At 38.0% G+C, this 13300-nt stretch overlaps 2 protein-coding genes across 2 annotated transcripts in view; one reads left to right on the forward strand and one right to left on the reverse strand.

Moving 5' to 3' along the window:
- The window catches only part of LUZP1 (leucine zipper protein 1), a 243265-nt gene that overhangs the window by 92160 nt on the left and 137805 nt on the right, over positions 1 to 13300 (reverse strand). The gene's annotated exons all lie outside the window — the stretch shown is intronic.
- KDM1A (lysine demethylase 1A) overlaps positions 1 to 13300 on the forward strand; it is a gene marked incomplete at its 3' end in the record, with an annotated part of 59796 nt that overhangs the window by 15226 nt on the left and 31270 nt on the right. The window contains exon 3 of the mRNA XM_006737573.3: positions 8512 to 8571. Within this exon, the coding sequence (XP_006737636.2) occupies positions 8512 to 8571 (60 nt within the window). The remainder of the gene's footprint in view (positions 1 to 8511; positions 8572 to 13300) is intronic.

A 13300-nucleotide genomic window follows, 5' to 3' on the forward strand; every position in this document is an offset into this window, starting at 1 on the left:
GGCTCCACGCTGAGCCGGGAACCCGATGTGGGACTTGATCCCAGGACTCCGGGATCATGACCCGAGCCGAAGGCAGTCACCCAACAGACTGAGCCACCTAGGCGCCCTAAGTGGAGGAATTTTTTAAAAAGTATGGAAGGGGGGGGGCGCCTGGGTGGCTCAGTCGTTAAGCATCTGCCTTTGGCTCAGGGCCCCACTGGGCTCTCTGCTTGGTGGGAAGCCTGCTTCTCCCTCTCCCACTCCCCCTTCTTGTGTTCCCTCTCTTGCTATGTCTCTCCCTGTCAAATAAATAAATAAAATCTTTAAAAAAAAAAAAGGTAGTATGGAAGAGATTTTTTTTTCCTTTAAGATTTTACTTTTAAGCAATCTCTACACCCAACGTGGGGCTTGAACTCACAGCTTTGAGATTGAGAGTTGGATGCTCCACAGACTGAGCCAGGTGCCCTGGAAGGGAGATTTTTTAAAAAAATGAAATAGAGACATTTTCTACACAAAGTAAAATTGCCCCAAATTTAGCAGTTCCTCATTCACTTTATTCCACACATTACTTGTAAAACTACAGTGCTTTGTTCCAGGTGTGGTTCTGGGTTCTGAGGGTTCAGAGCTGAAGACTAGGTCTTCCTGCAAAGAATTTATAGTCAGTCCACTTTAGGGTTACAGGTTTAATAATTGGCTACAATGAAGAAACAATACAGTAAAAGTGTATTCAAAGTATGGTGAGAATCCAGAAGTTGTTTTTAAATGTTTTTCCCAAAATTGGATTTTGGAAGTTTTACATTAAACATGAAGGAATTCAGTTAAGCTTTTATGAAGTAAGTTAATCTCCTTGACTTTATTTTTATTTTTTAAAAGATTTTATTTATTGATTTGACAGAGAGAGACCGTGAGAGAGGGAACATAAGCGGGGGGGGGGGGAGAGGGAGAAGCAGCCCCCAACATGGGGCTCGATCCCAGGACCCTGGGATCATGACCTGAGCCGAAGGCAGACGCCTAACGACTGAGCCACCCAGGCGCCCCTAATCTCCTTGATTTTAAACTGTTTAGTGCTTTTGGCTGATAACCATTGAATCAAATGCTACCAGTTTTATATTCTGTCTTTGACAGATTGAGCTGCGTTTCTTAATGATTCCATTTCACTCTTTTGTCTTTTATTAAGACAAAATGGTAATTTGGTTAGCTGAGCAACTTTATTAGTATAATTTCCTTGAATTCTTTTTGCTTACCATCCTTTATTTGGTGTGGTCATGGTATAATAGGAGAATAGGATACTTGGTCTATGAGGATTTTCTCATCTGCAAAATGGGGTTGGTATGGGGATCAAATGAGAAAATATGAATTCCATCTTCATGTACAAACATCTTGTATTTATTAAACAGTTGAAACTAGGAATAGGGTGGATTGATGTTTTGGGGGGAAAATGAGGGTACGTTGACATATATACTCTATCACTTTTGGAAACTGTAAAGTATTTGTGGTAACCCGTTTTCAGTAACATGTTACTTGCAAAATAGATCACTTAAGCTTTTGTATGTTAAATCATAGGAGGAATGGCAAATCTTGGTACTTTTCTGATATAGATTCTCTCTCCTTAGAATAACCTAATCAAAATCCATGTATCAGCTATTGAGATATAACAAATGTTAACATTTTTGCAGTATTTGCTAATCACAGAAGTCTTAAACATTCGAAGATAGAGTTGTGTTTTTGCTTTTGTTGTTTTTTTGCATCTTCTGATACGTGAAGATAGAAGAACACATACGATTAATTAATGCCTAAGAAGTTGTATATTCCTTGTAGCAGTGTAGACTCAAATCATATTGAGGATGGAAGGAGCCTCTGATCATGATCTGAGAAGATGTAGATAGCCAGCATTCTGAGAAACTTACTTGAGTAGGAAAAAGGGATTCTCCTGTTGAAATTCTTTCATGGTTATCAGTTATGAAAAGTATTATGGTTCTTTTAATAGGTCCAGGGTAAACTTCAGTATTGGCCTTTTTAGAAACAGGTGAGGGGTGCCTGCCTGGCTCAGTCAGAAGAGCATGTGACTCTTGATCTTGGAGTTGTGAATTTGAGCCCCACATTGGGTGTAGAGATTACATACATACGTAAACAAACTAATTTAAAAAAAAGTAAACTAGAAAAGTTTGTTGTTAATTACTCAAACTCACCTTAAGCTTGGTAGTTAAGCAGTATAACAGCATATAATTTGTAGACTTTCTTTGGAACATTTTGAAAAGTGAACTACAAACCAAGATTTTACAACAAAATAGGTAAGGAAAATCCCTACTATGGAATGTGGAAGGAAATAGCATGTTAAAGAGTTAATTTTTTTTTTTTTTTTTAAGATTTTACTTATTTATTTGACAGAGACACAGAGAGAGAGGGAACACAAGCAGGGGGAGTGGGAGAGGGAGAAGCAGGCTTCCTGCTGAGCAGGGACCCTGAGATCATGACCTGAGCTGAAGGCAGATGCTTAACGACTGAGCCACCCAGGTGTTCCTAAAAAGTTAATTCTTCCCATTGGCTCCTAAAAGCTTTGTTTTCCTTTTTAGCTTATAGGGCTTTTACTTTGTGTAGGATTTCTGCCACCAAGTTTCTCACTTCTGCCCCACTGTTGCCTTCAGGTGCAAATCGGTCGTCCTACTGCTCCTTCTGGGGCAAAGTGAGAAAATTCTAGGCGAGGTCCTACCTCAAGCAGCACCATTTTCCTGCGTTCTAGGCCTTATTGACAGTGTAGCCCTAAGATTGCTATTCTGGTTGGAATCCATAGATCTCATTCATTCTGGATAATTTTGTTGGAGAGTATTGATCAATGTTAGCTGTGTTAAAATGCCTCTGATGTGCTTCAAAGGAATGCCTGAGACTTTTCCTTCAGGTTAGTTTTATATACCTCTGTGAGCCCAATTCATTTCTTGGAACTGCTGTAGATCATTTATTCTTCTGTCCAGAATCATAGTCAAAAAGTTAGGAAGGAGATACATCAAGAGCAGTGTACTTGAGGATGTTTTTAAATTTTTTTTAAAGATTTTATTTATTTGACAGAGAGACAGCGAGAGAGGGAACACAAGCAGGGGGAGTGGGAGAGGGAGAAGCAGGCTTCCCGCTGAGCAGGGAGCCTGATGCGGGGTTCATCCCAGGACCCTGAGATCATGACCTGAGCTGAAGGCAGACGCTTAACGACTGAGCCACCCAGGTGCCCCATGAGGATGTTTTTAAAGCCACCTTTCACTGCAGAGAGGACTGGAAGGCAGCACGAGGTGGTGATAGTCACCAATAACTCACTACCTTTCAATTATTTTAACTTTATCTTGTCATTTGTCTACGTTGACCAATTCCTCTTTGAAACTGTGACTTTTCTTATGAGATTAGTCCTACATTTACAACTGCTTCAAGCTCTGAGGCTATTATTATTATTATTATTTGTCAGAGAGATAGAGCGAGAACACAAGCAGGGGGAGCAGCATGCCAGGGAGAAGCAGAGTCCCTGTTGAGCAAGGAGCCTGATGCAGGACTCAATCCCAGGACCCTGGGATCATGACCTGAGCTGAAGGCAGACAATGGACTGAGCCACCCAGGCGTCCTTCTCTGAGCGTATTACTATCTCCATGTTATTTTTTTTTTAAAAGATTTTATTTATTTATTTGACAGAGACACAGCAATAGAGGGAACACAAGTGGGAGTGGGAGAAGGAGAAGCAGGCTTCCCACGGAGCAGGGAGCCCGATGTGGGGCTCGATCCCAGGACCCTGGGATCATGACCTGAGCCAAAGGCAGACGCCTAATGACTGAGCCACCCAGGCGCCCCTCTCCATGTTATTTTAAAGTTTGGCCCCATTCTAACTTTGGAGTTCTAGTCTTTTTTTTTTTTTTTTTAAGATCTATTATTTGACGGGGGAGGGGGGACGTGGTTGGGCGGAGAAGAGGGAGAGAATCCTCTGAGCCTTGAGCCTGACATGAGGCTTGATATCAGAACATTGAGACCATGACCTGAGCCAAAGTCAAGAGTCAGCGGCTTAACCGACTACGCCACCCAGGTGCCCCTGGAGTTGTAGTCTTTAATTACTTTAAAGACTAATTAAGAAGAGTCTTTCCATTTAATTTAATTTACCTGAATTTTCCCTAAATTTCCCATTTTGTCCATTGCATTAGCATTCTTGAACTTTTATTTTTTTTATTTTTTAAGATTTTATTTATTTATCAGAGACAGAGGCAGGCAGAGGGAGAAGCAGACTCCTCGCTCAGCAAGGAGCCCGATGTGGGACTCGATCCCAGGACTCCGGGATCATGACCCGAGCTGAAGGCAGACACTTAACCAACTGAGCCACCCAGGCATCCCACCATTCTTGAACTTTTAAAACCTTGGAGTCTTCTTGACTGTCCCTTACCCTTTTGATCAAGTCTGTTTTAAAGTCCTGTATCTTCCTGTGAACAGCTTCTTTGACTTGTTATACCTTATCTATTTTCGTTGTTACCTTTGTATTCTAGTGAATTTTACTTCATATCTAAATTATTTAAGCAGCCTTTCAGTTATATCTCATTTATCTAGGTCACCTTTTCTCTGTGCTCCATCTGGTACAAAGTGACCAGATTAGATTAATTAAAATATCACTTGTTTTGCTGCTTTCCTATGACAGATCATACAGTTCTGCCCCATCACTATTAAGATCAAGTTTAGATTTTGGCGCTGAAAGTGGCCCATTTTACCTATCCTGCTCTCCCACATCTGCAAGTACTGTGTGGTTCTCTATATGTTCCATGTCTGTGCTTTTTTCCTTGCTTTTATAAGTGTTCTGGATCATGCTGGTGGTTGGACTGCCAAATCTCTGGATTTGTTCAGAAGAGCTTTCCTGATTCCTCAAGTCTGTGTTAGCTTGTTTCCCTAAAAAATAATATTTTTCATCTTTCCCCAATTGATTATAAGCCCTTTGAAAATAGGTACGTAATGTGTTCAACTTTCTACTTGTGCTTGGAAGTTTTAGAATAGGTAAACATTGAATTAGTGAGATTATTTAAAATATAAGCTAAACCGAAGTGTTAATAGAGGGAAACTTATGTGTTCAAAGATGATTTAAACTTTTAAGTTTTTTCTTTTCCTCTGCTAATTTGTCAGGTCTAATTGAAACCAGTAGCTTGTCAGTCACTTTTATTCTATAAATTTGGTACAGTTTTTATTAAATTTTGATAAGTTGATTTTCTGTTTAAAAATCATTGCTTCCCAGCAGACTTAGAAGTTTCTCAAATTGGTTACAAAAGTTATTAATTTGAATGTGATTTCAACAAACTAAAATCAAAATGTGAATCTGCTGGTATGTTCCTGGGAACAACACATCAGTGATCCTGCCCTCCATGCTTGTCAGATAAAAATATTTGAAAGACATCATAGATTTCCTTTTAAGATGTTGGAAGAGTGATCTCTTGAGAATTTGAATCAAGATGAGAAAGCATCCAGTAGTGTGACTGTAACTAAAATACTTCACTGTTCTTCAAGAATAACCTAACAGGTCTGTGGAGGGTTTATTAGAGGGCAGCTGAAAGGCTGCTATGTAAGATAAGCCAAAGATTTTATTTTCAACTTGTAGAAGTTACGCACAAATACAGGTACTGAGGGTCTCTACTTCAAACTCGAGGAGTGTGTGTGTGTGTGTGTGTATGGTGGGAATAAAAACAAAAGGTCTCCTGCACAGTGATGCCAAAATCAAGGTGATATGAAAAGGTTGTTTTTGTATATTTTCATTTTCTATCTTGAATTTGAGCTCCTGGAGGGTAACAGCTGTACTTGCCTACTGTTCCATGTCCTTGTGCCACTGGTAGAAGCAGAGTCCTAGGCCAGAAGGACCCAAAGAACAAGTGAATATGGCATTTTATATGTTCTAATCAGAGGCAATCCTTGATGAAAGTTAGCTGCAAACATTTGTATGTGTGTTGTTTTTAAGAAAATGGTGGAAGAATTGGTCTAGAAAAATATCACTAATAAAGATGATGCTGTCACCTGTCTTTGGAGAAGTAGGCACCCTCCAAATACTCATGAGTGTGTTAGGATTAGAGAGAAAGGAGGAACCGCATCTCTAAACGTTCATCAAGTTAAGAGACCCATTGTTCCTTTACTTAATTTTAAGCACTTCTTGTTTTGTTTCTCATCATTTCTTGCATGGTTATATCACCTATTTGGTTTTTCCTATTTCTCTGCTTATGCAGTACTTTGGAGTTTCATTTCTATTTTGATTTTCTGCCATTAAGAGGGATCTTTTTAAAGGGGTAGGCAAGGTATTGAATATTTTTCATATTACTCCTACATATTTTTATCAAAGAACAGCATGTGAGTTTTGTTCCTTTTTTCTTTTTTTTAAATATTTTTATTTATTTATTTGACAGAGAACACAAGCAGGGGGGTGGGGGAGGGAGAAGCAGGCTTCCCGCCGAGCGGGGAACCCGATGCGGGGCTCAATCCCAGGACCCCAGGATCATGACCTGAGCCGAAGGCAGCCGCTTAACCGACTGAGCCACCCAGGCGCCCATTGTTCCTTTTTTCAAAAGCAGAAGACAAAAAAGACCTCTCTACCTTGTTGTAAAAGAGCAACCTTGTTAAGCTTTTGAGCACAGAAATCAGGCTTAAGAAATCCATATTTCTATGGATTTCTTGGTCTAAAGACCATGACAGAAAACAGCCAAGAGCTGCCTGTAGGTTAAAATAAATTAATTTAGCATACTGTGTGACATATAGTGGGAGAAAGCAAATGATAGAAATAGGAGGGATAAAATAATTCAGGACTTAATGGCTAGCTTGAAAGTGGTTTTTGTTTTTATTTTTAGAAGTGGTGAGATGCCTTCGTGACAGGAGACTGTAGCTTTCATTCTTTGCCAACCGGGGTACATAATTTGAGAGAGTCAGCAGCTATATTTTTCCTAGTGCTTAAATGTTATTCTTGGAAACTGTATTTATTTCATTGTTCTGAGCCCTTCCTCGCCCCCCCCCCCCAATAAAGATTTTGAGAGCGAGGGAGAGATCAAGAGAGAGCACGAGCAGGGGGGCGGGGCAGTGGGAGAGGGAGAAGCAGACTCCCCAAGAGCAGGGAGCCAGATGTAGGACTCGATCCCAGGACCCTGGAATCATGACCTGAGCCGAAGGCAGTCGCTTAACCGACTGAGCCACCCAGGCACCCCTTATTTAAACTTTAAAAGTAAAATTTAAAAGGGCCTGCACTTTCAAGATGCTTACGGACTGGATTTTGTAAGGAGTCATCTATTCATAATTAATGCCCTTTTCCAAAGGCTGTTAACAAATCATATATCTTGAGCCTTGTCTGAAAGCCATACCCTTCTAAAACCTCAAGGGCCCTTCAGACAAGAGCATAGTGAAATAATTTTAGAATGAGATTCTGTCCTAGCCTCAGAACATATAGCTTCTAGTAACACATTCTAATGTCAAAAATCATTTCTATCTAAACACCTTCAAATACATGAGGATAGAGATGTCATTTTCACTTTCCTGCTCCTTTTTAATTCAAATAATGGTTAATCAGTCTGCTTTCTCATTGAGATTCTTTTAATCAATTAAAAGCTTGTCTAGTTTTAGATCATTGCAGAGTGTTTTCATCTTTCAAAGATCATGCTATAGTTTTCTCATAGTGTACCAGGTAGCTAGAAGCTTAAGAAGATCATAGCATCTGTCTTGGTGATAGATTTTGGAAGAATCTGGAAGATGATCTGTTCTGACTTTGTCGGATTGAACTTTCAAGCTTTGATACTTTTCTTGAAGTTATTTCTACGTATTCGTCAATGAGGAAAATCTCTTAGCTGGCTTATTGTGTAGCTTGAGGTAGAAGCTCCCCCATATCTTGCCTTCCCCCGGCCCCCACTGTGTGTGTCTATCTACATTACTTGGCATATGACTGCAGGGTGTCTTGTGGTGTGTTTGAAAGTTTTACTAAGGAAGCACTGGCGTATTCAGATCTAGTGCTGTCTAGCATGCATAGTAAATGAAATTTGTTTTGGAGCTGAATCTTTACAGTCCCTGCTTTGAAGTCAAAGGGAATATTTTTCATTAAAACTATGTCTTTTGCTTGTTGTTTAAGTATATTCTTTGTGGATAGAAAGGTAAAGATAAAGGGAGATTGAGCAGATGCTGAATTGTTGCAGCTCTAGACCCTAGAGCACATGTGACACCTAACTCTCAGTCTAGCAACAAGTAGTAAAAGACGTTGGAATTCGTTTTTCCCCCCAACCAACCTTGACTTAAGTAAGACTGACAGCAAGAATTTAGTGATTAGAAATACTATATGTACTTCGTTCTGCTACCTTTCAACAAGAATCAGTGTGTAAAGTTTAAATTTTCTGACCAGAATTTGGAAGACTATGATGTGATTCCCTGGGCCTGATTCGAGAAGAAGGAGCTCTCTGAATATGGGTTTATTAGTTGGTGAATTTGTGAGTCGCCAACTATTAGGCCTTTATGTCCAGATATTATCTTAATTTATGGAGTAAGGTCCCTGAGTTCTCCTCTTTCCTTCCACAGGGCAAGCAGGAGGACTTCAAGACGACAGTTCTGGAGGGTATGGAGACGGCCAAGCATCAGGTGAGGGTGGCATTAGATGCTTGCCACTTAGTAGCAAGAGCCGCCAAGTCAGGGATTGATGCTTGCAAGTGTTTTTGGCTATGGTATCCACATTTTAGCCAGAAGCGCAGGGGAAATATAACCCTCAGGACAGCGTAGTAGAATAGGAGAGAGTGTAGCCAGAACAAAGGCAAGCAAAACCTTTTGAAGTCCTCAGGCCGATCTCAGCCCTCCGCTCTTCATGTTTTTGAGGAGATGGCGGGTCCTTTTCTTCCCGGCAGCTTTTATAGTAACAGTAAACATGATATAAAACATAGATTTAGGAATCATGGGACCTTTAAAAAGAAATATAGTTATATACACAGGAGAAGCCATAGGCCAAAAGCCTTCCCAAAAAAAGGGGGGGGGGTACAGAAAGGCCTTCTAGGACTAGTCAGAGGAATTATGCAGGCAAGGGACTCTTCAGAGGTGGTTGTTAGATAGTGTTGGGTACAATTTTTTTAATCAACATTACATGGTTAATTATTTGTAGTTTAAACATTTTGTCACGTGAAAATTAATCATTTTTTAAAAGTCTATTCGAAATGCTCTTTCTTTTCAGATCGAACTGTGATATTTTTACTTCTAGGAAAAACTAAAGGGTTAAATGATTTATAGGGCCCATCTAGAGCTATTCAAGTTTGTTCCAGGAATTCAAAGTAGTATGTCTGGATTTCATCCTTTGCCCTGGATGTTTTTGTGTGGTTCAGTGCTCAAAGCTGACTGATACATATATTTTGATAGAACTGGAATAGGTATTACTTCACTTTGGAGTTTGTCACTTTTCAACTGTTAAGTCTACTTTAAAATTATTTCTCTTTTGCAGTTGTGTACAGCAGGTCCAGGAAATATTTGTATTTTACTCTTGGGTCAAAGTTCACTGTTAATGCAGAAATTAGTATATAGGTGATCCAGAATGTTAGAAGTAAACATGCTTAAATGCTATCCCAAGCATTGGAGGTTGATAATCAGTACATGGTTATCTTAGAGGAGTTAAAATCCTCGTTCAGAGTCTCTGTGGCAGATAAACCTTCAAGAATGCTGTTCATCAAATGATGCACAATTGGATCTTCCATGGAACTGTTGAGGATCAGGGATAGCCTTTAGGGCTTTAATCTTGAAGAAATAAATTGAGTTTTCTTGTTGCTTTTTGTTTTAACGTGGATAAATTGACTCTTCTGCTTTAGTAAACAATATATTGTATTGCTGAAAGTAAAAACAGACTTTCATATAAAACTGTGGTGCTTCTGACTTACTGTTTAGTAGAACATGAGGTGTTTTTTTTTGTTTTTGTTTTTTTAAGTGTTTCCAAGAATGGTGGGGATTATTCTGAACCCTTCAAGTCTCTCTTCAGATCTTCGCCATGTTCAGAAGCGTGCATTTGTGAGATGATCAGTTAGATCGCTTGTAAGCGATCAACATTCTGTTTTTAATAAAGCCAAATGACCCTCATAAGTATCTTGGGACCAGGATCATATCTTGACTTTTATAAATCCACATCAAGTTGATGTATTCATCCTACATCTTAAAAGTTAGAAGGGAACTTAAGGTCATTTTCTCCAGCTTCCTGCCGTCGAACAGATAATATTGTATCCACCCCTGTTTTATGGATTAGGACCTGAAATACAGTTAAATGATATGACCGAGGATACACCAAAGGTTGGAGGAGTGGAACCCAGAGGTCTTCTTTCTTATGCATAGACTAGTCCTTATACCCTCCCCTCCCTCATAGAATCATTTAAAGTGTATGTTTACCCTAAAAATAAAAGATGTAAAACATAAGAAATCATGATGCTCTTTTTTTCTTTTTCTCTCCTTTCCCTCTGTTCCTTATTCTTTTTGTCTTTAAACTATTATAGGACTGGATATGGTGCATCTGTAATTTACTAATTTTAAGTAGTCTTTTATATGTAGATTCTTGTCAGGCTTTTATTTTCACTCTTCAACTAGAAAACTAGTCATTCTAGTTATTTTGTCTACTTCATGAAAAAAAAAAAGGCAAGTAACTTTCATGGAGGCCTCCTTTCTGTTATTTTTTATATCTCTGTTACCTCACTCTACTCAATGCTACCTATATCATCAGAATCAGGGAGGAAGTCATTTCATGGAATAGAGGATTTATATCCTCACCTTCCCCTGCCCCTTCTCTGTGTGTCTAGTCTATCAAAAAAGGTCTTTATAGTCCCTTCAGTATTTTACGACTTTTACTGTGTTTTCAGAGAAACTGTGAGCCAGTCAGACCATTAGAAAGGGCATTTCTGCTTTAGCATGACTGCATTTTGAAAGGTGATGCTGGAATTTCCTGTGTGAAGTGTGGGAAAAAGGAATTGAACTGAGGGGGCAAGATAAATATATAGGCAACCTTGGGGCTTTTAAAAAATTAAGGTTGCATCTTTGAAACATTCTCAATTTCCAGAATACCAGACTTTGTTAAGTGCACACAAACGCCAAGTATAAACTACTTTTGAATGAAATGTACTACTAGTACTTCCTTTTAATAAGGATATTATTAAAGTCAATTGTATTCTTTAAGGTTTTTCCCTCTGAAGGAGATATTTATGAGTCATATTGTCCAGAATGGTCTATTAATTCATTTTGGAAATATCCTATTAAAAGAGTGCTTTGATTTAGCTTCTGAATAGCGTGGGTTCCAACTTAAAATTTTTTGTTTCTTTGATAAAAGGTTAGATTTTTTTTCTTACACAATTTTCATCTTTATATGGATAATGGTCTTCCTTCCTTGAAATAAGTCTTCAAACCTAAAAATCAAAAGGAATAAAATAATTATTGAGTTTTTAGAAGCTTTTTCATTTTTAAAAATTGACAAGTATTTAACAATAACTAGGTGTTTTCAGATGTTTTGTAGAAGATAGAGATGGAGAAGATTATTGTTCCACACATACATTAGTGTCACAATTTTTGGCTTCTTTAATTCCTTTTGTTAATCATTTGTTTGATTTAAAGATACTTTTAAAACTGCCACATGACTTAATGTAAATAATATTTAATTGTTACATAGTCTCAAGATTCCCAAAGTTAGCCAACTAATTTAGAGTAGTTTTTGATAATAAGAGCACTTAGAATGAGGAGCCAAATGTAATATAAAATTTAGTGTTTTTCCCTACGTGGTTTTTTTGACTGTTGTTGACAGTAGTATTTTGCAGGGGGATTGATGTTCCGTGATGACTTAATAAGCATGTAGAAGGTAGAGCTAAGAAAACTGCCCGTTTTGGGGAGGGAGGAGTACAGTTTATAGAGTTCACTGGTTTTCATGTCAGTAGTATACACTTATGAAGGTAACCTATTTTAAGTGATCTTTGTTCTGAGTACTTGGGATTATTGTGTAGATAATGCTCATTATAATGTGTCATGTTATTGTTCTTGGTTTTATTTTTTGTTTATTTGATTGCGGGTAAGGGGCTAGGGACATCAAAGCTCTGTGTAGTTTTAGAAAACTTCACATTACTGAAATAACCTATACCCCTGTTGCCAGCATTTCTTCTCTCCTTGCCTTAATTTCATGTTCCACTCTCAACAATTTGGCTCTTACTGATTATTTTTTTCCTTAGGGAATAATTAACTTTCCTGACAGTCTTTAAGTTGAGATTCACTAAATGAGAGAATTGTTGATTTGATTTGGTAATGTGAGTATAGTACATGTGCCCTCATTATCTACTGTGAGTGGATAGATTTTTTTCCTTCTCTCCCAAGAATATTGTTTAATGTGCTGTTCATATTAGCATTAGGCATTTTTGCTTGACCTCTTGTTAACCATTTTTGTCCGAGTTACTGTTTATAAATGTCTTTGTGGAGACAGCACTTTAATAACTTAGCTATCATTTTCTAAGTTATATCTTATACTTGCCTTGTTCTTTTTATTTTCTTAATCTTACCCTGCCTTTCCTTTAATTTTGTTTCCATTATCGGTGTTTCTGACTTCTTGTTTTATGTGCTTTAAATGATTAAATATGGATATCGATGGGTGCATATTTCATTACTTATATATAATTCAGTGGTATTGAATTTTGAAACTCTTTATGTCTTGATATTTTAATAAGCTGGTGGTTAAATATCTTTTATAGGGTGATCTTAGAAATACAGGTAGATACATGTAAATGTGTTTCTAAGGACATCTTATAAAGATGTACTTAACTATCAGCTTATAAAAATAGTCGATTTAATACCCAGTTTTAAAAGTTTCAGAATGATATATATTTTACTTGTACAGAGAATATGTATACATTATATTTATATGTAGTGGGTAGAATATGCAGTAACACACTAGCGTAGTGTAGTAAAGCATCTCTAATGTTTTTGCTGGGAAAGGTAAATTCCTTGCTTGCTTCTGTCCTCATTGTAGTCCGCCTAACTTATCTCACTGCCAGCATTGCATTATGGGAACTAATGGGTGGTACCATTGACCAGATAATCATGCATTTCTTACTGTTGGTTATTAAACCTTAAAGTCCTCTCCATGTTCCCTGCTCTAATCTTAAAAGAAGGCACGTGGTTGTTTTTCACTCTAGTCTCTCTTGCTTTCCTTTTAGTGTATTTTCCTTTATTCTGGTTCCTTAGTTTTAAGATTTCGGGAACATTATCAGTGATGCTAATTTTAATTAGAGTATCTTCCAGGATTATAAGCTGTTTTGTGGATGAAGAAAATATGCTGCATGCTTTGTTTGTTTTCGGAGGTACATTGTTTCACTCATTA

This window comes from Leptonychotes weddellii, chromosome 4 (genome assembly GCF_054177405.1).
Source record: "Leptonychotes weddellii isolate Sample4059 chromosome 4, ASM5417740v2, whole genome shotgun sequence".
NCBI lineage: Eukaryota > Metazoa > Chordata > Mammalia > Carnivora > Phocidae > Leptonychotes > Leptonychotes weddellii.